Source organism: Pangasianodon hypophthalmus, chromosome 27, assembly GCF_027358585.1.
Source record: "Pangasianodon hypophthalmus isolate fPanHyp1 chromosome 27, fPanHyp1.pri, whole genome shotgun sequence".
Lineage (NCBI taxonomy): Eukaryota > Metazoa > Chordata > Actinopteri > Siluriformes > Pangasiidae > Pangasianodon > Pangasianodon hypophthalmus.
The window spans coordinates 14,937,748-14,962,936 of NC_069736.1; the positions used below are offsets into that span (position 1 = coordinate 14,937,748).

Genomic DNA, 25,189 nt, shown 5'->3' on the forward strand with positions numbered 1-25,189 from the left:
GTGGCAAGGTTTACCTCACCCTATACCACCCTTATAACCACGCCCATGTTTTTTTCTGGAAATATTTTGAGCTGGAAAAACAAAAAATGCTCATTTTTCTCTTCACTTTTCACACAAGGGGTGTATAAAAAGCACAAGATTATAGCCAAGAGAGCATTTTTGTGCAACTAGAGCCTGCTCTCCTCCCTCCCTCGGCTCTTCTATTCTCTCTCTCTCTCTCTCTCTCATACACACACACACACACACACACACACACTTCCTCACACACTCAGCCCAGAGTGCGCTGCACAGTCGCGTGCTCAGATTGGAAAGCGTGCACACTTTATTTTTTTTCTCTCCAAAGTGCGGGATAACTGAAGGGAGAAAATGGTGCCAAAGAGCTCAGTTTTACTCCTCACGTTGTTTATCTGTTACTTCACTCAGGAAGGTAAGTGTAATTATTTTGTTTTTGTGCTGTTTTTTTTTCTCTGAGTGTGTGTTTGTTTATTGTGAGGAAAAGTTTGTCAGAGCAGACCGCGCGCGCAGGGATGCGCGAGAGCCTCCTGAGGGAGAGACACTGCATCTCGTCGTGTATGATTTTTACCTGAGGTAAAAACAAAACGCTTAAACTTTTGTAAAAAATTAAAATAAAACTCACCATTCGTCCTTTTAAGCGCTTATTAAGTCTTTCTGGACTTACTTTGTTTAGCGGTGAGTGTCTTTTTCGCTTCTTACTGTTAACTGGATGAAAACACTTTTACAAAGCTAATTTCAGGTTGTTGTTTTTTTAAAACCAAAAATAAATCAACGTTAAAGCTGAATTTTGATAGTGATGAACTGGAGGGTTATACAAATGAGACTAAAATGCTGTTTTTATTAGCCTAGCATGTTATTGAGTGCATTGATATCCCTGCTAAAAAACAATAAAAGCCCTCATAGAATTTGTAATGGTTTTAATGGTTATAATAGGAATTGTATTAGTTTTAATGGAAACTGTAATGGTCCCTATGGGTCTCTACTGGTAATTTATTGCCTTCTTTTGGTTTTTCTGTCTAGTAGATACCATTAAGGATCAATAATGGTAATGGTTTTAATGGGTAGGTTATGGTTGTAATGGTATTTGTAGTGGAAACCATTAGAATTTCTGTGATGGTTTCTATTGTTTTTGTTTTTTTCAGCAAGGGTGACAAAGGTGTTGGCACTGATTTTTATTGTTTTGGCTAGGCCAAAATTATTTAAAGTTTTGTGGAATCAGATACCTCAGACTACTTAGACTTGAAAGATTTTATCCAAATTTTCTTTATACGTTGGGCTTTTTACTGCAATATCAATTCATACTAGTATTTTCGTACGTAATTAAGTGTACTATGCTACACTAGTAGGGTACTGTAACCCATGGCAAAGCATTTTCTTTGGTACTAAAGCCCTATTCGGATGGGATTAGTTCTACATGGGGAAGTGGTGTAAAGGAATTATTACTGGAGTATCACTGGGATTTTAGTCCTGTCTGAATTTTCATTTTTTTTAATGCATCTGGGATGATTAATACAAATCCCATACAATATCCCATACAAATGTTGGTAAAGATTTTGTTGTATCCTGTGGGTTAGGAGAAGAAGTTTTGCACTTTTTCTACAGAATAAAGAAACACCAGGAAGTGGTCTCTTCTCTCGTCTCCTGCTGAACCCAAAACAAAACCAAGTATGGTCTGAGTTTCAAATGTAGTACAATAAACTAAAAAAAAAAAGGACATATTAAAGGATGTATCAGAGAAGCAATGCTTCTGTAGGTTTTACAGAAGCAAGGCTCCACATGTCACTTCATCACTTCACTTCAATATCGTGATATATAAATTTCATGATACTCCAAAAACTGTATCATCAGTCTTATTAACTCTATTATTACTTACAGTAACAGGCTACTGACTGGGTGTTAAAATCTATTTTTATTCCAGTCATTTCCTTTTCAATGACTTTGCCAACTTTTGTTTGATTGTGTAAACTACAAGTACTACAAGCATATAGTTTGTAATGGTATGTATCTGCATATTGTAACGGTTTACTCAGATATAGGGTTTCATTTAAGTCATGGCTAAAGTGGTATTGTTTTTGTAATTACGTTGAACAAAGGATAATTGCACAATATACTTTATGGTGGTCATCTATTCATTTGGCTTTTAGTTTTATCCAAAGCCACTTAGAATTGAGGCACAATATAATCGAAACTGGGCAGTTGTGGTTTGGGGCAATTTATTTTAGATTAATTATCTTGACTATCAGTTAATTTACAGTTAATTTTGCTACTCATCCAAAACTGTCCTGAGGGCACAAGATTAGAGTACCTAGACAAAACAAGACTCCTAATCCATGTTCCACTTCTCTTCACTCTCTCCCTATCCATTTTACTCAGGAGACCCCTCCCAGTGTCTTGCTCTACCCACTTCTGTCTCTCATACTTTCTCTCTCCCCCTTCTTACCCCCTCAAACCCCTCCCTTCCATATTGGTCGTTCCCTAATGCTGATCTCTCCGTAGGCATTTAACAAGTTCCTGTTTTTCCCTTCTGGTCACCTTGGATTAATTAGACCCCCCTCCTCACCATCCTTCAATTTTATATGCAGGACAGCCGTCTGTTTTGGGATTATTGATCGGACTGTCATGAAGTCCAGCCCCCCAGATAGGGGGTCCTTATGACGAAGAGGGTCACCTTGCGCACTTTGCCAGAGAGGGCTGTTTTTCATTCACAAGTCAACACAGACACTGTCATCTTTGTAAATGATATTATTGCGTTGAGACTGGGGACTGAATTATGTCTCTGGCAAGGCTTTTCTGTTGATGGTTTCATGAGAGATGGGAAAAATGTGCAGAACCTAATGGTTGAATTAGTCTTTTTTATCAAAACCTAACACCTGTCCAATACAGTTTTCCAACTTCTGTTCCATTTAATTGTTACAAGGGGTTGCAGTGAAAGCAGCAGGATGGAGTTAAATACTGACTGCCTTATCTGAAGTCAGTGAGAGCAAAAGTGTCTTTCGGTCCATATCTGAGAGCAACCATGGATGAAATTGGTTAATTAATAGGTGTAAATTAAAACAAATTGGGGAAAATACAGTCTTCTGCTAACATTTTTTTATTAGGCCTGGTTTCTGACTCCATTCTTCTTGAATATCAATCCAGTATTTTATTTGAATTTAAAAATAAATCTGATAATAAAAACAAATTTTTACAGGTGACTGAAGTAGAATTGGTATACCATACATGATCCTCATGCATCTTCAGCAACAGAAGATGTCATATTTACCAGACAGTCTCTTATAATTGAAGCAGCAGCACAAGTCTTCATCTCAAACATGGTGAAAAATCCCAGACACAGAGCTTTTGCTGGTTTCACAGCTATTACTGGCAGGGGTCGAGAAACATGTGGGTGCAGGATGGGAGCCAGGAGTGCAATGTAAAAGTGAAATGTGAATTCAGATCAGAGCACTCATTACAGTCATACATGGTGATGTATCAGAAGTCTGTCACCACACTATGACTTGAATAGGAGCATAACCAGAGGATAATGGAGACTTATTCCTTGAATAAATGATGATAGTTTTGAGAGTGTGTTCTAGGGTATTTTGATAACACCTTTTTTTTCTTCTGTCTATATTTGGGTTAGAAAATTGGGAAACCTTTGGTTGGAAACAAATCAGTTCAAATTCTTAAGTTTCCTGGGCATGGGGATGCTCTTTTGTATTATCGTTGGAGTGCTTTTGAGAATCTTTGCCCGAAAAGACAATGGAGGTAGAGGTATCTTTATTGAAGAAATACCATTTTTGGCCACTTGTCATCTTCAAAAACACATCACAGCATATAAAAAATCCAGACCGATTACTGCATTAGCCACATTTGCATCCAACAATGAAAAGAGACTTCTATAAGCATATGCGTTTAGAGAGCTCGAATTACTACTGAAATACAGAGGATGACATAGAGCAGGATCAGATGATTCACTTATCTACAGTGATGTTGATCACAGTGTACAGGAGAAGAATAAGTTGTCATATGCCATCTGATTACAGTTGCGTCTTCGTGAGTCAGGATTACACTGTAAAGACACAACACAAAGGTTTGTTGAGGTTTTTCTGTCACATGGTATTTAGAAATAGACAGGTTAAATCCTTAGTCTGCGGCTGATAGGAGGAGTCATCTTAAACTTAGCCTCCTTTGAATCGACTTTAAAAGAATCAGCATTCAAATCTTGAGGAGCAGGAAATATTGAAAACGTATGGCCTGTTAAGTTATGAGTTCATTGGCAATTAAACTGTTACTGTATTTTAACTAAATGCCATGTCAAGTGAAGGTGCACGCTCAGAAATAAACATACCAAACTGTACTTTTCATAGTTGCTGTGGTGGTACCATCAAGGAAACATCTTTGGTAACTTTGTGTGTACCTTTATTGTTAAGGTGCATGTGGTGTACTTTTAAGGTCTAATTCTGCACCTTTAAAATGATTTTTAAAGGTACACTATTCACATTTTCAGGTAACAGATGAACACTTGGTGGAAGCACCCCAACAACAAGGAAATATACAGTTTGGTACCTTTATTTCCGAGAGTATGTACAGTGTTATCTAAAGTATTTGTTTAGTGCTGGTTTATGAATTCTGTTATTTTTGTACAGTAAATGTTACAGCTCCACTAAGTATGGTACAGCTCTTAATTACAAATATTGACAAATGGTTCGTAGCTAAACGCTGTAATAATTATGACAGGCTTAGTCATATAGTGAAAATATTCTGTTTAAAGAGTGGCCTCTTGATTGGATTCACAATTGGTTTATACTGCTTTAAGTTTTAACCTCGAAGTTAAATTGATGTTGTAGTCTTGAGTTTCAGTGGTTGGCTCCAGGTCCTGGACAGGCAGCTGTGCGGGGGGGGATTTTCCTTGTGCCGGTGCAGACTTTGCAGCTGTGTCGCTTCGTCCACATAATATTCCTGCAATAAACTAAATGACAGCCATATTTAAGTAAAGCCAGTTCTGATGGAGGCCATGTCTGACATACACAAGATCTTTTGTTCACTTGAATCTGAGTTATGTGCATTATGTCAATTAGGGTATAACTTCTGAATTACTCTGTATGATTAATTAACTTTTGCCTACTGGACACTACCTTACTTTCAAAATTTCAGAATCACTGTACTGTTTAGATTATCATCCATTATTATATCCTTTGATCATAAACACCATTCAGAAGACAGTATGTGCTCTACTCAGGGCCAGTCACCCATGCCAGCCCTCATTCAGCAGGCTGTTTGATCATGTCCCTAGCCCGAGGCTTGCTGTGCCCAGCCCTCTAAGCCTTGATGAGGCGAGACAGCGACTAGACGGCAGCCATGCTTCCCGTTCCTTCAAATCAACCGCTTCAGAGCACAGCCAAGACAAAAGGCCTGGGATTCCTGAGCTGAGCGCCACCATGATGCTTTTGAAAAGCATAATTAAGGGAAGATGATGCTAAGAGCACCTTTCTGAGACTCAGCTGGTAGGATTGGAGGAGGGTTGAGAGGTTTATCTGCACAAGCTCGGTCTTATCAAGCCTGTTCAATTGAACAGTAAGGAAAAAAGATCCTCATTGTTGTGATCATTCCAGAGGTCCAAAAATCAGTTAGAGTTTTCTCAGGAAGAAAGAAAAGTAAGATGTTATTCGATCCTTGTTGGGACAGGATCTAGTGTAGCTTAGTGGATGCATTTCATTTGGCTGTGGATTTGGTAGACAAGGTCATTTTATGATTCAAATTATGGACTGGGATGCGTGTTGGAATAAGTGTTGGCTATGGATGTGCAGTGTGGGTTTCATTTCTTTTAAAACTCTTTGGATATGACCATTGTTAAGCAAAAACTCACCACAACAGTCAATGCAACCACAGTTCCAGCTCATTTTGGTTAAAAAGGACAAAAGAGAGGTTTCAGCCAAATGTTGGATCAAGGTTCAGCATTCGCTTGTTTATTAAAGTCAGTCCTGGAGACTTACCGCAGTAATTGGGCATTAGAGCACAAGGGGGTGAAGAATTTACAGCGGACGCATGCCAGCTCTCTCTTTCACTGTATGATCGAAACAGAACAGAGAAAATATGAGCCACATTCTCTCAGAGCCTCCCCTTTGAACCTCTAAAAGGCGTGAAAGGGAAATGAAATTGGATTTATAACACCGGAACATCTTGTGTTTATTATTGCCTCGCTGGACGTCTCTGACTAATCCAATATTGGAAATTAGAATTCATAGTTGAGTAGTTATATTGCTATTCAAGGTGCAGTATGGACGACTTTATTTCCGCTGTACAAAGATGTTTGTCAGTGCATTTGAATGAAAAGGAAAAGCCAAACATAGAGATAAAAGGCTTTAATTAGCAGTTTATGTCCCTAGTGATGCTTTTAGCTATATCTCGTTATTATTTGCCACGGTTCTAATCAGCTTAACTCGTTTTTTTCAATATGCAGTATTAAATGGCCAATCAGTTTTTTGAAGGCTCCATCTGGACCATGTTGTCGTGTCTGTCTCTGGCAGGAGGCTGATCTGGGATCTGGCAGAAATCCCAGAGTTGTGTGGGGATTTAAAAAAAAAAAAAAAAGCACCCCCAATGTAGTCTTTTCCAGAACCCCCATCCTCCATAAATCTTCAGTACCATCTTCGCTCTTCCCCGTACTTGCTTTCTTTCTTCTTAACAGCTGCAGCACACCTGGTGCCCGAACTGCTCCAGCCACATGTAGGTGGTTTTGATTCTGTGCAAGTGTGTGTGGGTGTAGGGGAAGATCCCTCAGGTTGCCGAAATCATACACTCCTACCTTCTCAGCACCCGAGTCCCCATCCTCCACAGTTTCACAGTTTCTCACTCACTCGCTTGTGCCCAAATACCCCAGCCCCCACTCCCGATTTCCTCTCAGCACTTGGCAGGGAGCTTGTCCTGCCACTCTGAGGGGGCATGAAGCTTTAAGCCCTTTGTGTAAATAAAATTTTCACATCACTTTGTTGTAACAGAGGATCAGAGTATGTCATTGATGCTCAATATTTCATACAACCTTTATGCTAATCCTTAAGATTTGATGCGGACTAAGAAAAGCAGACTATTCCAGTTTTAGTAACCACAGAGCCTTCTGAAGTGTATAGATGTGCACACATGTGACTGTGCACACGTCTCATTATGCCTCTGAAAAGCATGAGATGGATTTCAGTGGTTTTTGAAATTCAATGCAGAGTGCATGACATACTCAAGGAACCCTGTCTCCATTTTAAGTGGCCTTTCGCAACAAAGAAGCTGTCAACATGTGACTTTTAGGTCCCTCTCTAGTCACCTAAGGCAACAATAGTGCAAAACATGACACACCCTCCTTTTGTCCTCTAATATGGCCTAATCCTGTGACCTGCTCCTTTTACCCTTCAGAGCAATTTCACCCTTTCTCGACTTACTTTTAACTGCAGCTCTGATTTCTTCTTCTGTGATGACATGTTCCAAAAACAAAATGTAAATATTTCTCTCAATGGTGGACAAGTCATAAATCCATTAGATAGCTCTCCAGTCAAATAAAAGCTCCAGCGAAGTGCATTACATTTAAACATACACACTACATGAAAACACTGGTTTTGTGAACGTCACTATGGAGTAGGGTTTTTTGTCTTGTTGAACCTACTTGTTCTCCAACCAACTATGAATAAAAACAAATAGCCTGGACATGAAATTTGCTTCTCCAGAGCAGCAGATCTGCTGATTTGTCCACCCTGCTTCTAAATCTTTGTTTCTAAATCTCCACCACTTGGATTCTTTTACTCCAGAGATTTGAGATAGAGTTTATACATTCGAGTATATAATGGACAAGCACTTGTTGACTCTCTGCAGAGCCGGCGTCTCAAATAAACACAGCATTTGCTTTCTCTAAAATGTCAAATTACTAAATGTCATCCCAAACCACATAAACAGGCTGCCCTTCTCTCTTTGGTGCTTATCATTTTTGAGGTTGGCCTTTAAAAGAGAGCAGCCTGAAAGCTGGAGCAAGCCTTCACAAGTTCAAAGAGTATGGCTATTTACTATGCATGTTGCTGCTCATCCTAAAAAAAAAAGTGTGGCATGGTTTTCTACCCACAGGGAAAATCCTAATCTGATGTTGGACCAGATTCCACTGCCAACATTGTGGCTAACAATAATTTAAAGATTTAAATGCAATTAGCTTACATTTAATACAACGTATAAATGTGTAGTTGGACACTTTTGTCTGAAGTAACATACTGGTCATACTGATCTTGTGCGACGAATGTAAATGAACAGGGACAATGTAAAGTTTCATTTGAATGAGGTCATACGGGGGTAGACAAATCAAAAATTCATTAGCTAGCCCACTGGGCAATGGAAAATAAGCAAGTACTTGGATCCCTGGGCGTGACGTTTTTATGTAGAATTTATTCTCTCCTGGTAATGTCTCTGGTGATGAAGCATTGTGTTTGCGCCTTCATCAAGAACACTTTGGCTGATGTTTTGGCCATGAGCTACCGTGTTTTACAATACTTTTTACTGATACGTAATCTGCTTGTCCAGTGTGCTGTGGCTGGCGCTTTGTCCACTTCTGTCTTAACAAACCTTAACTTTAAATTTGTAACCTTTAACAGTAATTGACTTGTACGACCAAAAATGTTGTAACAACGTTGCAAGGTAATGTAAAAATAGAGAACATGAGAGATAGAATTGGAATGTTCAAAAAATGTTTGGCTAACTTAAAGCTATTAGCGGGGAAGTTTTCTACGTAGAAGCCTATAACTGAGAGTTCCACTTCATAGAACCTATGAAGAAACCTTTTTTCAAAGGGTGTATCTTACATTTGAAACAGCTAAAGTGCTCTGGTTATTCATTGCTAAAACCTCTTCTAAGACAGTCTCCAGAGTGCGAGATTGTATTTTTTATAAGCAACGTTAGCATTTGGAATTGGTGTGGTGGGCTTATTATTTTTCCTTGTAAGAGAACATACAACAAACCTCTAGCAGCCCTCACTGGCACTTCGGCTCGGTGCCAACATCCTGCCACCACCATCCGTCTCTCCACTCCCTCACAGACTCCCTGTAGAGCTCATAATCAAGCACAATGAGCTTGTAATGGCACATCCAGTACGTAAAGATGAGCTTACATATGCCCATGCATATTCATGTGTGTTCCCCCACACAGACCACCGACCGCTGTTGCAGGAATTCGCTCCCTTTGTTCTTTAGCTCAACCACTGACAACTGAATAATTACGTCTGGAATGATGGTTTGTTTAGCACAGCTTTCTCAGTCAACAAAAAATTCATATCTGTTTGTGTAGGACTTTTTCTGCTATCATTATTTTTTCAGATTAGAAATACACAGAGGGGAGATGTCTAAATTAGTTCTGGAAACATGGAAAACAAATTCACAATTCTTCCCAACTGCATCACCTTTACAGAATCGTTTAACGTTTCATTATTGTGACACCAGTGCAAAAACTTTTCTACCTAGAAAAGCTGATTAAATGGCATACAAGTACTCATGATGTGTAATGTCTGTAGGGACATCCAAACTAGTCAATAAACATAATCGTTGACTCACATGGACATATAAACCTTTGTGCCGGGACACATACAGCCAACAAAAACACTATATTTGTGGTCTTGAATGTGTACAATCAGTAGCCAAGCCACAAATAAAAAAAAAAACTGTGCTGCCCTGTGGCTAATGCATATGTAAACATATAGTCTGTGAAAGTCACATGAGAAGGTAGAAAATGGCTGGGAGCTGTTGTTTGTTACAAAGCATTCAATAATTATGGAAAAATTAGAAAAATATCACCTGGTCTTTTTACAGTCTTCAACTGTCTAGTTTCATTCAGCCTACGCCTGCTGTAGCCTCAGATTCCTGTACTTGGCTGACAGGAGTGCAACCCAATATGGCCTTCTGCTGTAGCCCATCCACCTCAAGGTTCGACATGTTCTGAGATAACTTTTCTGCTCACCACGGGTGTACAGAGTGTGGCTGTTTGAGTTACCATTGCCTTCTTGTTGGCTTGAACAAGTCTGGCCAATCTCCTCTGACCTCTCTTATCAACAAGGCTTTTCTGCCCATCGACTTGCCATTCACTGGACTTTCCACTCACATTTTTGTTTTTCACACCATTCTGTGTAAATGGTTGAGACTGCTGTGCTTGAAAATCCCAGGAGTCACATTTTAGTAATTTTTATGGACAGCACGTTCCCATCTCTGAAAGATTACACATCTTTTACATACAAATGAAAAACAGATAATAATTCAGGTAGATAGCATAAAGTAAGCACCAGGTAGATACCATAATCCAGGTAATATATATCTGGTCATGCTGTTTTTGTTAATATGGAGACCCTACAGGAAGCACTAACTCTTTTCTGTCATCTCCCACAAAAACCAAACCATGTCATTAATTGGTCAAAACTCAGTACTATAAAATATAGACAATGTTTAAAAGAGATTGAGGGGGTTTTAGGTAGGTTATTGTGTTCCTAGCTCAGTTACAGCCTACATACATATTATGTCATGTGCCTGTTTATTTATCAAGCCCATCTTACACAGTCATGAGCCCTACAACAAAAGCTTATAGTAAGGGGGAAAGCATCCTTTTATAGTAAATGAGTATGTACTACACATGGAACTTTATGGCGTGGTGATCATGTGTATATTGTGAAGACACTCACCTCATCATATCTTAATTACTACAGACGTCTGAACAGTACTTAACGACATAAATTGCATAATGAAGAAACCTGAGATCAGAATGGGCCAAACCACACAACAGCTGTTATAAGTTTTATTCACACTGTTGACAGCATCAAGACCTTCACCACAGATGCAATTGGTCACTTCTCTGTATTTCTCAATACTGTTTCTTCCAATGATATTTGGTAGTATATATTTGGACTGTAAAATGTTCATCTACTCTGTGTACTATCATTGCTTTCTAAGCCAAGAAACTAAGTACGTTATAATCAGGACATTTTCCATTGCGGTTGAAGATAATCTTTGCGGAGAAGTGATTTAAAGTTGAGGAATGAATCCAAGTTACATAGTTCTGTCACTGGCATTTGGAAAACTGCAGTCATGACTTTTGAACAGTCCTTTAAAATGGACATTGTTATGAAGCTTGACTCAGAGCGGTGTGTTGATATGAGGTACAGATTTATTTGTAAAAAGAGACAGGCAATGTTAACAGTTAAAATGTGAGGCATCAGAATGAATTCCCTACATGGCATTGTTACAGAACGAACCATTTTTAGTTTGGAGAGTCTGCTAGACCTTTCTTATATTTATTATGTACAAACAGCTATACTGAAAATCATACCTCTACCAAAAACAACATGACTGGGTTACTTGTCTTTTTTTATCGATCTGTTTTATTTAATATGTGATAGCTTATGCAATGTTTAACCCACACTTTTGGATGTTGCTGGGTCAATGCATCTGCAGGGCATTGAAGCGAAACAAACACTAATGTGAGTTGGTGGTCCTGAATAATGATGCAGTAGCACTGTAGCAAAGTGCCTTTAGGCAAGATATTTAACCTTAGATTTCTGTTTCTGATTCAGAGAGAATCCACAGAGAACCAGTTCTCTCGGGACTTCTTACAAAAGCAACACTGTTTGAAATGAATCTTCTTGTTTTCAGCAAAGGCTGTTGAAATGAGTGACAGTGTAGCTCTATTTGTATTAATAAAGGGAATGACTGACAAGTAGATATCGCACCTGTCCATGAAGCAGACCTTTGTGGTATTTTCATTTCTAGGGCTGGAAAAGTAATGAAATTACTTCAGCTGTCTTTTATAGAAGGAATAGTTTGCTACTAATAAAAACCCATTTGACCAAAGCAAAATGTTATATTTTTTTGAAATATAAAGTATTACAGTCATCACCCACCTTGGGAACGGTACACATTTTGTAGTGTTACAACCTGGAAATGAAACGGACTTAACTGGGATGAATCTAAACAACGTAACTCATAATATTGAAGTGTGTGTGTGTGTGTGTGTGTGTGTGTATCATTTGTAAAGTTATTTACAAAAAAAATACAAACTCCTTAGGCACAACAAGCTGTGAGTTTTTTTTTTTTTTTTTTTTTTTTTTTTTTTGAGTTTTTGTGATGAGTCATGACATAATCCCAATTAAGTCCATATCATTTCCATGTTGTAACACTACAAAATGTAAAAAAAAGTCAAGGGAGGGATGGGGTGGCAATATTTATGCAAGGCCCTGTCTACAGACACCATGGAAAGCATTCCATCCGTTAAGTCTTTGTTTCACAATTGAACGGTTCATTGTGCTCTTTAAAAGAATCTGAAGAACACATAAAAAAGTAATTGTTCTTTTATATTGTGTGCTTTGTTTATCCTTTCATAATCTGCACTGTAAAAACCAGGATGTTTTTTTTGTACACTGATGACCACTGCTCTCACTGGGTGCCACAAAGTGGGCGGCATTTATATTTGATTATATAGAGCACAGCTATATTTGAAACAATTCTCAGGAAAACAGCTCCTGGCTTGGTTTTAAGCAAAGTTTAGAAATAAAATCTTATGTGAAGTACTGTTTTATTGATTAAAATAAAATAGATTTTAACCATAGTTTTGTATTTTTAAAAACAGGCCAACTGTTTGGATCTTGTTATTGTGTGAAAATTCCAGGCTTTAGGCTGAAAAGAGTTTTAATGGACCAGAAAGTTAGTTAAATCTCACTTTAGGGTGAATAAAAGAACTATTTTAGCATATCCTATGGCTCACAAATTATACAGACACCCAGGCCCTCTTTTTAATGGTACTAAGACTTTCTTGGTGGTTGTTTTATTTATGCCTTCTTTCTTCAGTGTTTAACCCCTTGCCCTGAAGGTGTTAACTTACCGAGACACTCTCACAGGGCCTCCAGCTGTCGCTGGCGGCCGAAATTTACAGCACGGCTCTTGAAAGTTGCCATAAGAGGATGGAATTTTGCTTGTCTCAGGCATACATGGGTTCAGTGTTAGGTCTGGGACTGGAGGAATCAGACTCTCAAAACGTTATTGTTATGTTATTTTTTATGTAATGTTATTTTGTTTAGGCGTGGAAGAGTGTGTGAGGATGATGGCAAAATGTAAGCACAATAATTTTGTTTTTTTAAAAAATTATTGGGCATGTCATACCCAAACCTACTTTTTTGCACCATACCTCCAGTTCTCTTTGCAGAACAGACAATCCTCGCTACCCATGTTTCTCCAACCAATATTTCCTCCACATTGTTGTTTTCATACAAAATAGCAAAGTCAAAGTCACCTCAAGAAAATAAGATGCCCACTCATGAAAATTAACGTGAGAGCTGATGGACAGCTCTCATGTTAATTTTCGTGAGTGGGCATCTTATTTTCATGATGTGGAGATCAGACTTTCTTTGGGGGGATCTCTACAGGTGAAAGATTTGACTACAGTCTACATTGCTAAACACAGATCTTCTTTAGCAGCTGTCTGGACATCAGTATCCATTATAGCTACCATCTTTGGAATGACCACAGCTACAGCCTCATGGTCATTTCAGTGTGAATAGGCACATTTGCATCTCCTATTCTTCCTCAGTCTATGAAAGCCGATCATTTTTCAAACACAATCTAAGAGGGTCATAACCTCTGTGGTTGTCAGCCTGGATCTTCTCATTAACCATGGCCATAACCTTCATTTATATGCAAATATTAATTAAAATAAAGACTAGAGTGACAGAAAGTCTGAGTTTTATAGCCATTACTAGATTAAAATACTTGAATTAACTTCAGATATTTAAATGCTAATTTTTGGTCATTGCTCATTTGTAAGAAGAGGTCAATGCAGGACAAAAAGAGAATTCATGTCAAACTGTTGTTGATTTTTCCTGGATATATCTGTGACTTTAAAAGTGAGCCCCACTTCCTCTAAGTCAGTTATGGGAGCTTACTGTGTCTATTTCTTCTTACACAGCTCTTTTGATGGTTTCACAGTGCAACTTTATGCATCCCACAGAGCGCATAAACCGACCATTCATGATAAAAATGTCAACACAGATGGCATGGACTTACAGACAGCGTACTGTGATAAAGTCCTCCCAGCTGCGTTTCTCAAGATTTAGCATTAAGTCATGCACGTCCTGCTCAGTCATTCGTCAAAGCTGCGTTTGAAGTTTAAAGATGGAAGGCAATTGTTGTCCAACTCATCTTTTCTAGACCGAAAGCTGTCTAGTCATTGGTTTATTAAAAAGGAGCAGATTGTTTCCTGGGTTTTTCCCAAATTAATTAAATGGTGTCCTGCATGAACTTTTTAGGATCTCCTTTTAATACTTTGCTGCATCATTCCCTCTGACTAACCTGTATTCACCAAACCTGTGAGGTAAATCTTTTAGTCTGATATAAGGCTATCCATCTTAGTCTTGCCTGGGAGCCATGGCATTCTTAAAAAAAGTAACCCCATAATGCAGATGGAGTGACTCACACCTTTATAAATAAATAAATCTAACAAGCTGTGAAAACTCCAGCTAGTATCAGATTATGCCACATTATTGACATTATTGATCACTCTCCATGACAGCCCAGATTATGAGTTGTGAATTATGGATGTTTCCAGAAGCGCCACAGTTAGATTCCACTAATTCTTCTTCCTTGGGGGTCACCTGCAAGTGTACGCCCCATTCTGTTCACTTGGCTGGGGTGCTGGCATGCTAGTATACATTGTTTTCTGTTTAGCTTACAATGTTCATTTAGCATGTAGCTTATTGTGCGATCTAGCACCCTAAAGCGTCCTTTGGTTTGTCCATCTCCAAATCCCATCACGCATGTTCCAATGCACCTGATTTCTAATAATAGACACCTGGACTAAATCACACTCAACAGTATTTAAGGACTCTCAGTCATCCCATTCATTGTGAAGTGTATGTGCTGTGTTTCATACCAGCTGTTACTGAAGCATTCACTTTGTCATAATCTCTGTATTTTTTGGCTTTAGTTCTGTATTCTTGTTTCTGCTTTGTGACTTGTACTTTTCATGCTGTTTGCACATTGCCTGACCGTTGCCAGTTTTTTGCCGTTTTGGATCTGGTGGTAAGCTTTCTATATAAAGCTGCTGTGTACCTGCATTTGCATCCATATTTGCCACCTGTCACATTTGTTAGATTTTGAAGAACATTTTTCTTTTAAATGGCAACACACATGAATCTTTGTAGTTCTTCAATGGTTCTTTATATAGTTCCTAAAAGAATTCTGCTTTTAAAGTCAAAGTCCAATACTCAAAATCTACCACTAGGAATTGTGTTGTTTTTGTAAAATAGATTTTATTCCAATGCTAATACAAATACAGGGTTCCTTAGGGTTCTTTAGATATTTAAGGGTTCTTAACTTTCGAAAGGGTCCTACTTTGAACCCTTTCTGGAAAGACAACCCTTTGTATGAACGTTTATGGGTTTCCCCAGAGGGACAATCTGAAAAATCCTTTTTTTTTGTAAGCGTGTAGGGTTACTTGTTGCCATCTGTTAAAACTGGATATTGAGTGTTAGGAATATTGAGGAATAAAATGTTGTTCACTTCTTATTTGAGAGATACAATTTGTCACTATCATGTTAATTTTTGATGAATGATGAAATAAAACTGATTTCAGAACCTGCTGTAGCTGCTTCCTTTTAATAAAGTCAACAGGTCCAGTGGGCGGGTGACTCAGCTATAGCACAGCAGGTCAGCTCCACCCCCAACTGACCAGCATCTGCTCATGCAGCTGACAGTGGGAACTGTAACATCGAACAGGAGATATTGCAACAAGCTGCATGCATTAAAGATATCAGGCAGTTAATTAGGAAGAAAAGCAAGCATAAAGTTTTCCTAAGAAGTCTGTGATGTAAGATGTCTAATAATGAGGCAAGATGACTGGACTTGTGATATAGTTGCCATTGACATAAATGGCTTTATCACTGATCCATCACTGATTTCCTGGTATAAAAGATTTTAGCTGGGCCTGAAGGGGTTGATTAGCAGTTATGGCCAAATCAGAGAGGGTTTCATGTAGAACCCCTTTAGATAAAGGGGTAAGAATACTTAGACAATAATACTTCTCAAACTTTTTAAAATAGTTTGCAAAACATTGTGAAATATGATTTTCTTCGCTTTAGATAGTAAGAGTTTCCAAACATTTGTGGGCTGATTTTCAAAAAGATATGAATAGAGATTTCAGATTTGATTTCTGGCAAGAACTGTTCTTTCATTTCATGTCCATTTTAATAGTCACATTTACCTTTTCTTTTTTTAAACTATTATCTACTTCCTTGCAATGAATCATTAAGTAGATCCACTGAAAGTATTTTAAATATCCAGAGGCAACACATCTCAAGAGGAAGAGGAAATTCGCTTTAATTGCAAGCTTGATCAAAGAGCACATATCTTGCTCTTTTTAATTCACCATTGACATTAATGGTGTTGACAATAAATCAAACTTCATTGAACCAGAAGTAGATGTATCTAATGACATTCAGATTTCTGAAGTCTTGCCTGAGGAGAGAAAAAAAAAGACATCAGTCTTGAAGTTTTCAATGGATCCCCAAACAAACAGAATTCTGGATTGGGGCCAGAACAGCAGGGTGGTGGGAGCAGTGCATGGTGGGATTGATGGAGGATAAACAAATTGGCAGGACTTCACAGGGAGACTGTTTCAAGAGCCTACTAGATTTTACCTATCAGCCAAGAAAGACTGATGATCAGATCTGTCCATGGTGTCATCCTACTGCGATTTATTTCTAGGAGTCTCTATAAAACAGACATCACTTAACAGTAAAATTCACTGGAATTCAAGGCATAAAAGATAATTATGGGATCTAAACTTCATTAAACTGGATCTTATTTGTAGCCTGGTCAAAAATCTGGACCCTAGGTCAGATGTCATAGAAATGATTAACCAAAAGGAACAAAACATGGTAGAGTGTACATCATTGGTGTCATGCACATCAGTAACACACTATTAGTAATAACAGATGATACTGATATTGTACAACTTCTATTCTTTAGCTTTCAGACTCACACAAAGGGATTGCTGTCAGGCCTCAATGAAGACTAATGAAATGTTTTCCTTTAGGGTTGCCTTGGCTGAAAGATCAAGGAGATCTCTGGTCCTTATCTTTGAACCCATGTTTCAAAGAGATACTCAAAGATTAAGGGCCTTTCCTTGCTCTTTGCAATATTATACGCTGTTAAAAGATTACTTGTGCATCAGAGCGTGTAGAGCAGATTGTCCAGAATTATGGTAAATTGTATTTATTGAGTGAAAATTGTTTTCAGTTTCGACAGTAAACACAAAGTGTGAAACTAACGGGTTAATGTGATTAAAAAAGAAATGTACAGTAAGTGTTGGCTTCATTTTCTTTTGTTGTTCTCTCTCTGTTTTTATTCCAGATTTATTTTCCATAACGAAAACTTGTTCTGTCAGATTTTTGTATCAAGCATTTTCCATACGCTTAAATACTACCTTTTGTTAATGTACACATGGTTTAAAAAAAAGATAAATTGAGGAGAAATTATTACAAGAATAACCATTCTGGGTCCAACCAGGAACCATGGGGCCAAACTTTGTATGATTTGGAGTGATTTTTCCTTGCATTTACAACAGTAAAAACCTAAACAGACTGCATTCCAGGTGTGAAACATCAGAACTGAAATCCAACAAACCATGCTGCCTACGAACTTTAAACACCTTCTCTAGCTTTCCCAGCATGCACCTCATTCAGTTCCGGTTTCTCTAATAGCAGTGCTGTGACAGAGGTCATAGAAAGGAAAAGAAACCTCAGCTTTGGTCTGAGCAAGATCAGAATACCAGGCAAGGCACGAGGCTCGCACTTGTCACTCATACTGCGTGAGGTCCCCCCAATAAACAGGAGCTTCCCATGACCTGTTGCTTTCTCAGCAGTCCAGGCTAACTTCACAAATCATTAGACAAGTTTCTCTAGGAACAGGTGTGAATGGGGGGTCAGTCAGCTTCTCCAGCTGCGTCTGTCCTTTATGTGGCAATCTGAGAGGCAGATAAGACATGACCTTTGGTTCCCAACCGTTAAACTCTATCATCTTCAGCACATGGTGATCCATCACAGGTCTGTTGCAGGTTCTGCTGGGAAGAGTAAGACCAGACCAGAAAAGTGGCTTCTGTCACTGTTTTAGCTTCTGCTTGGTGTCTTACAACAACTCGAGTACTGTTGATGTTATTGCCGTCCAAGGATTGTCACATTGCCCAAGAAAGAAAACAGGACTTGATGGATACACACAGTGTCTGTCTTCCATTGTAAAACTGTGTTGTAATGAGAAACAGGGCAAGTTTGTTGGGACAACAACTTGGGCCAATGGCCTACTTGGACATGTAAGGAGCTTAAAGGGAGCAAAAGTTCATTTCAACAAAACTTGGTGCTTGAGAAGAATAGCACTGCCTTAATTTTGTAGCACATAATATTAATTAATATGCCTTAATTTTGTAGCACATAGAGAAAGGCAGGATAGGACATAATTTGAAGAGAAAAGCCCATGAACCATGTGGTTTTTAAACTAACCCTGGGGTGACCAAGGATCAACAGTTAGATTCCAACTTTGTCCAGTTTTTTATATAGCAGCAATATGAAGCAAGAGCTAAGATCTTTCCTCAGTACCCAGACTTCTACTCACAGTGTCAGCAGAAGGTGCTAAGTCTCCCCCTAGGCTGCACTTTACTCACCTTCTGCTCTAACATGATCAAAACCACTTGACATGAAACGACAATCACTCGAGAGTTGCTCACACTACTACCCAGGCTAACCTCATCCCATTAAATTCTAATGGAAATAATAGATTACAGCTGAAAGCACTGGAGACCATCTCATTAGCCGAGTCAAGAGTTAGCGAGAGGAAGGACTGGAGCAGATAGTATTGCACTATCCTCATTAGCGACCACATGCACCTGTGATCACTCGGCTATTCTCTTTGAGGGTTTTCAGGCCAACCCTGCAGGAGGGCAACATGCTGCTGGAGCAGCCACATCTCCACCCTAACGACCCCTACACCCCTCTGATGGATCTGATAAAAGGCATGATAGAGCATGGGATTGTGCCTTTGTTGCTCACTCGTTACAGCCTGTCAGACTGGTGTGCCAAGCAGTTGAGCAGGGTCCTCTACACATGCTTGGCATCATGGGATCATCTGGTACTTCCACTGAGGGTGATTTGCCAGACTTGGAATTGAAACCAAGCATGGTGATTGGCCAGGATGCAAGCTGAAAAAAGCAGGCCCCAAGTGCTAAGAATTTTCTTTTCATTATCCATCACTCACTTCCTTAATTCAGCTCCAACATGAAAGATCAAAGAGATGAAACTTGATGAAATATAGAGTAAAGCGTAAGCTGAACACTTTGTAACTCACGGCGAGAACAGGGAGAACTCCATTATTTTTGGAGCTGACGCTGCTGCCACTGGAACGTTCCTCACACTCTCTTCCTCTCTCCCTCCAGCTAATCCATCATCCTCTAACCACGCTCCCCTCAAACAAGAGGCTCTTTTGTTTAAGCTCGCCCATCACGAGAGCTGACGTCGCAATACACATGAGATGCTATTCCTAGACCTGTAATAACAGAAAAGCAGAGAATGGCTGATCTAGGTTTCATATTAGATCCGAGTCGAGAGCTGACCTTTTCTGCTTAATGTCATAGCTCAGTTTATCTGTCTCTGTGTGATACTGAAAGCGAGATAACATGCCCAAGTGCCGCTGCTGTGTAACTCTGGCTGACCCTCAGATCAGGGATGCCTTTTTTTGATGACTGCGGTGCTGAGACTCAGACAGACTGAGACATTTATAAAAGTTCAGTGACAGCTGGAAGGAGTGGGGCAGTGACAGTTTTTTTGCTGATTCAGTTCTTTACTTTATTATGTAAAGAATAAAACATGACTGGGCATGCTGTTGTAGGAAAATAATCAACAACGATGTGAAACTGAGGTACTGTTACCAAATCGAAGTTGATTATTTTCTTAAAAGAGCGCACACTGGAGAATTTTATTCCTGGAATACCAGAACAATTTATATTTATTAAAGAGAGACAGGTACTTATCTGTTTATAGTTATTTAATGTTAGTGAATGAGACAAGTAAGTGTCTATTATTACTTACTTCTCTATTGAAGCTAATACAATAATAATACTGAGAAACCAGAAAGCACACAGTTGTCCATCTTGAAGAATTTCCTGTGTCAGAAGAGTTACAGACAGTTACAAATCGCTGACACTGGAGACTCTTTTTATAAATATCAAATAAACATTTTTACAGAAAATGTTACCAAATCAATGATTATACGTTTTTCTTTGTTAAATAACAGCCATCCAATTAGGCTCAGATCATGTGGAGTGCCCAATGATAATGATGTATTAGAATGAGTGCATTAATATAAACCTGAATTTGAATTACAGCCAGCACTATTGTCAGAGCTGCTGTTATAGAAATGAATCAACACCTTCTGACCAATCAAATACGAGAATTAAGCAGCACTGTGGTGTAAGCATTTTAATACACTTTCATAATTCTTTTACAGAATGCACTGTATAAATGTGCACACCAGTGACTAGAAGCTATTATTTCTGTGCAACCCCTTTTCTGTGGCTGGTCCTAATTTTTATTTCAGTGTTTCTAGATCATTATTTCAACATCCCTTTTCTGCTTAGTGTATAAAAAACTGCCAGACCACTTCACATTTTCTGAGGATGCAAATTTAACAAGCTGAAACTCTCACTTGTGGTATTTCACCCCATTGCCCCATTAGGCAAATATCTTTGCCCCTCTTGGCTAATCAGAAGGCTGTTATAGACCTGTTATTATTTCATTTACTCATGGGCATTCTTGATTGCCTCGGTTTGTAATGGTAATTTGGTGCTGATTAGCCTCTTGGGCTTCAGCTCCTGTTTGGTCTATTGTGGTGCAGTGCTGCTGATGTCCCAGTGGAGCCAGATGGTACCTCATGATACATACCGATAAACTTCTTACAACTCAATGCATACAGCGTCTATTCTACAGATGCCCCAACATCTACGTTTACATACTCAATTATACATTAAAGACACCTTCTGTTACATATGAACAAGATTGGGCGAGTTTTCATCGTAGCACATTCTGTAAATAAAACATTTGCTTGCTCCTCAAAGGAGAAGCAGCTAGCAGGGAAAACCACTGAAATATTAATGGAGAGGGGTTAGATCAGAATGAAGGAAACGCCAGACTCGGCACTATTTAGCTTGGCTGGGCATAACAAAAAAGCAAATTACAGTAAACATTAAGCCTGGCGTGTAATGAAGCAAGTTTACAAAGTGGTTCTGATTACATCAAGATTGAATGATCTTAAATGAGAACTCCAGCCAAAAATGAAATTTATGTAGTTTCATCCCAAATGTAGTCAAATAAGTCAAGACTTCTTTACTGAATTGTACTGGCACTACCAGGCTAATGTAGCTAATAAGTATGGGGTGTTTATAGCCACCAGGTTAGCATTTATCCTCAGCACGCTTTCTTCAAAAGACACAGTTTGGCTCCACTGCAGTCAATATTCTGCATTCAAATAGCAGAAAAAGATGAAATTAGAGCTACAGTTCCTTGCATAAGTATTCATCATGTGAACTTGTCCATATTTTGTAGTGTTATACCCTGGAACTAAAATCGACTTAACTGGGATTTTACCATTTGATTTATACAACATCTCTAACATTTGTTTTGTTTTCTTGTGACAAAGATCTTTGTTGGTTACATAACTATTCACGCCCCAGGTCAGTACTCCATAGAACCACCTTTGGCTACAATTACATCTGCAAGTCTTCTTGGATATGTCACTATCAGCTTTGTACATCTGGATGATGCTAGTTTTTCCCCATCTTCCTGGGCTAAACTGCTCAAGATTGGATGGAGACTGGATGGAGGATGGTGTACAGCAATTTTTAAGTCTACAGAGTCTCAATCGGATTGAGGTCTAGGTTTTGACTGGGCCATTCTGACACATTCAGGTTCAGGTTTGCCAGTCCCTGCTGATGAAAATAGATAACAGTCTCATACAGTGCTATGTTAGCTACAAGCGTCCATTAGTTGTAGCTAATTAGCACTGTTACTCTAGTGTTAAATTGAAGAAACAAACTTAAGACATCAGTATTAATACTCCCAATACTGTGCTCATTTACTCAGAAAAAGGCTTTGATACCAACATCCGATACAAACTTGATGCTATGTCACGTAAGCCTAGTTTACATTGTTGCGCTACAAACAGTCGACACAAAACAAGAGCTATCTAGACGTAATTCACAGTTAATGATGGTCATGAAAGCAAAGCAGACTAAAATATCAACAGTAGGGACTACAGCATCTTCCTACAATACAAGTCACATGATAAAACAAATTTAGCATTAAACTCAGCATTGCTGTCAGCACACAGCAGCAGCAAACACTGCAGAGAAAAATGTGCCTACAGACAATGTTAGTTGAGTGAAAATCACAGCTCTTGCCTAGTACGTTGTTCTTAACAATCAGCCACTATTGGTCCTTGACACAATGAAAACAAAATGTAATTTATTGACAACTAATGTGCTTATACTAGCTAAGGTTATAAAGAACAAACCAAATAGTTTAAGTATTTGGACGTGTATATGTGTGGTTTTTAATGGGTATGTTAAAACATGTACTCAGTCTAAAACAAAAATGTATCAGTGCATCCCCAGCTTTGTAATGCTTTGTAAACTGTGTGCTTATTATATATAGCTTTTGTCCTGGATGAATGCTTGAGTGTGTTTGTGTGTGAGTGCTGTGAAGTGTTCGCTCATTCTCCAGGGCCCTGCTCAGGATCAGGTTTTCTACTGGGCACAATGAGGGATTTACATGTTTGATGTTGACCTTTCGTGTTGGGGGTATGTGTTTGGGAGGGGAATAAACGCAGCATGTGCCACTGAATGACTGTCAGATTCAGGAAGCCCACATGTCCACATGAGGATTTGTGCCAGTTCCCAGTCCACAAAGATAAAACGGATCAGACAGAGACGCTGGATCACAGAAGCCCTTTTAAAGCAGTAGTCTGGAGTTTTTAAAACCTAAACCTAAGCACTGTCTCCTGTTCCTTTTTAGACACACTTCCACTAATCTCTGACTGTTGCATCTGAAACACGTGTCATTGCAACAAACTAGAATTTAAACACATTTCCCTGTACTGAGAAAAGAGCAGAAAAATCATGCAGTTGAAATTCACTTATAATAGAAATTTAAGGGTAGTTGATGAAATACATGTCTATGTAACTAATTCAACACTATATGCATTACATTGTAACAATGTCTTATGGTGAGACAGACATGATTGCATGTCTCACTAAATGAGTATTTATGTAGTTTTATTCCTCTTTTATTCAACATTGGAATGAAAACAGTCATATAAGTAGTTCTGGTTGCTAATGCTTTCACTAAAGCTTTGTGGTATCCATGTGGCAAGAGACTACATGGAGCCACAAGTTCCTCTCTTTGAAAAAGTAGTCCCATCTCTGAAAGGATGAATTATACAGTTTGAATTGGGGTGTAAGGATTGGACAATTTGAACTGATGCACTCATTTAAAAGGCAATGATGGAAATTATAAATCGATTATTATTGACTATATTTGATTATGAATTGATTTATTGATTATAAATGATTGTGCATTTTATTGTATTGCATCGTAGCAATTTAATTGAATCAAACTAAACTGTTGGCTTAGAAATTGAAATCATAATGGATAGTATCTTAGTAGGTTCAGCAACATTGTCAAATATTGATTTGTTGCCTTAAATAGAAGTGTTATCAGTGATTCAGTGATATTGTCATTTTTATATTCGTTGCCTTATGAATCAAAATTGCTGAATTCAGATATCAAAATTGTATCATATCATAGTAGATTCAGTGGTGTTGTGAAGCCTGAGGTTTAAACCCTTGAAATGAAAAATTAATATTTCCTACAAAACTGTAAAAAATGTGTTCCCCAAACAACTGCCTCACTCATTATATGTGAGTTTTCTGGTAAAAAAAAAAAAAAAAAAGTTTCAGTTCTTTTCTTAGGGAAATCAGGGAAAATCACACATATACTACAGATATAATGGATATAGAGATTAGGTTTAAAAATGTACGAAAATTCCCTTAATATATGTTGCATTGGGTTCCATATTCCTTTATTCGATGATTGGATTCCATATTTTTTAATATGGAGCATAGAGGTTTAAATGTAAGCATTTAGTACATTATGGTGGAAATATGTGTAGAGAGGGATTGAGAATAAAAGGCAGTGCTGTGTACATGTGTGTATGTGTGTGTGTGTGTGTTTTACTGGTTGGCTTTCTGCCCCCTTTGATCTCAGGTGTTCAAGGCGTGCCAGGTAAATCCCTCCTGTCAGGAACTGTTACACACTTTTCACACACACACATTCTCAGCTTTCTCTTGGGCAGCTCACAGACACAAGGTCTAAAAAAGTCTCCTGTAATAGCTGAATGTACAGATTAGCCAGCATTCTCCTGCATCTACATATGATCAAAGCTATCAGGATTCAGGATCAGTGGAGGTTTTATGGAGCAGGTGATCTATAGGAATGCTTCACACTTCACACTCACTGGTTTGGGGTTTGAGTGAGACTTCAGGTTGGATCAGATGTTCTTGGGAGGTCTGATTTGGCACATTAGAGCCAGAAATGAGTCTCAGTGACTGAGGGAGGGCACCATATTGAGAAACTGCCAACATTTATTCCCCAGGATGTACAAGTCTCATTAGTGTGTGTATGTGGGGATTTTTTTGGAAGGTGTATACATTCTCAGTGCTCTCAGTGAATGTGTGTGTGTGTGTGTGTGTGTGTGTGCACACCTTCCAAATTGAATTTGATATGCTGATATTCAAAGCATTTGGTATTCAAATGCATGTGAGGCCATAATTTTTTACTCTTACAGACAGAAATAACATACTACCTTACTTTACCATTTTCACCTTCCATGGGTAACGCAAACATATAGAGTAGCGCTAATGCTAGTTTTGCTGACATTTTTCTCTAGATGATGTGTCACAATGTTTCAGCTTGTTCTTCAGAGAAATATTTTATTTAAGTATTAACGACACAGTTTTATTTACGTTTTTTTTTCCACTATTGTGTTTTTTCACTATTCCCAATTTCTTTGAAATTAATTTTTCATTTTTTTTTTTCTCTGCTGGT

The 25,189-nt window shown here is 38.5% G+C and overlaps 1 protein-coding gene across 5 annotated transcripts in view; it reads left to right on the forward strand.

Moving 5' to 3' along the window:
• Positions 1 to 215: 215 nt before the first annotated feature.
• The window catches only part of mcama (melanoma cell adhesion molecule a), a 46,717-nt gene continuing 21,743 nt past the window's right edge, over positions 216 to 25,189 (forward strand). The window contains exon 1 of one of the 5 annotated variants that reach the window (XM_026921630.3): positions 216 to 427. In XM_026921630.3, the coding sequence (XP_026777431.1) occupies positions 367 to 427 (61 nt within the window). In that variant the 5' untranslated portion in view covers positions 216 to 366. Of the gene's footprint in view, positions 428 to 481; positions 589 to 25,189 lie in introns of those variants that run through there. The other 4 variants (XM_026921632.3, XM_026921631.3, XM_053230445.1 and 1 more) reach the window with 4 other exon arrangements.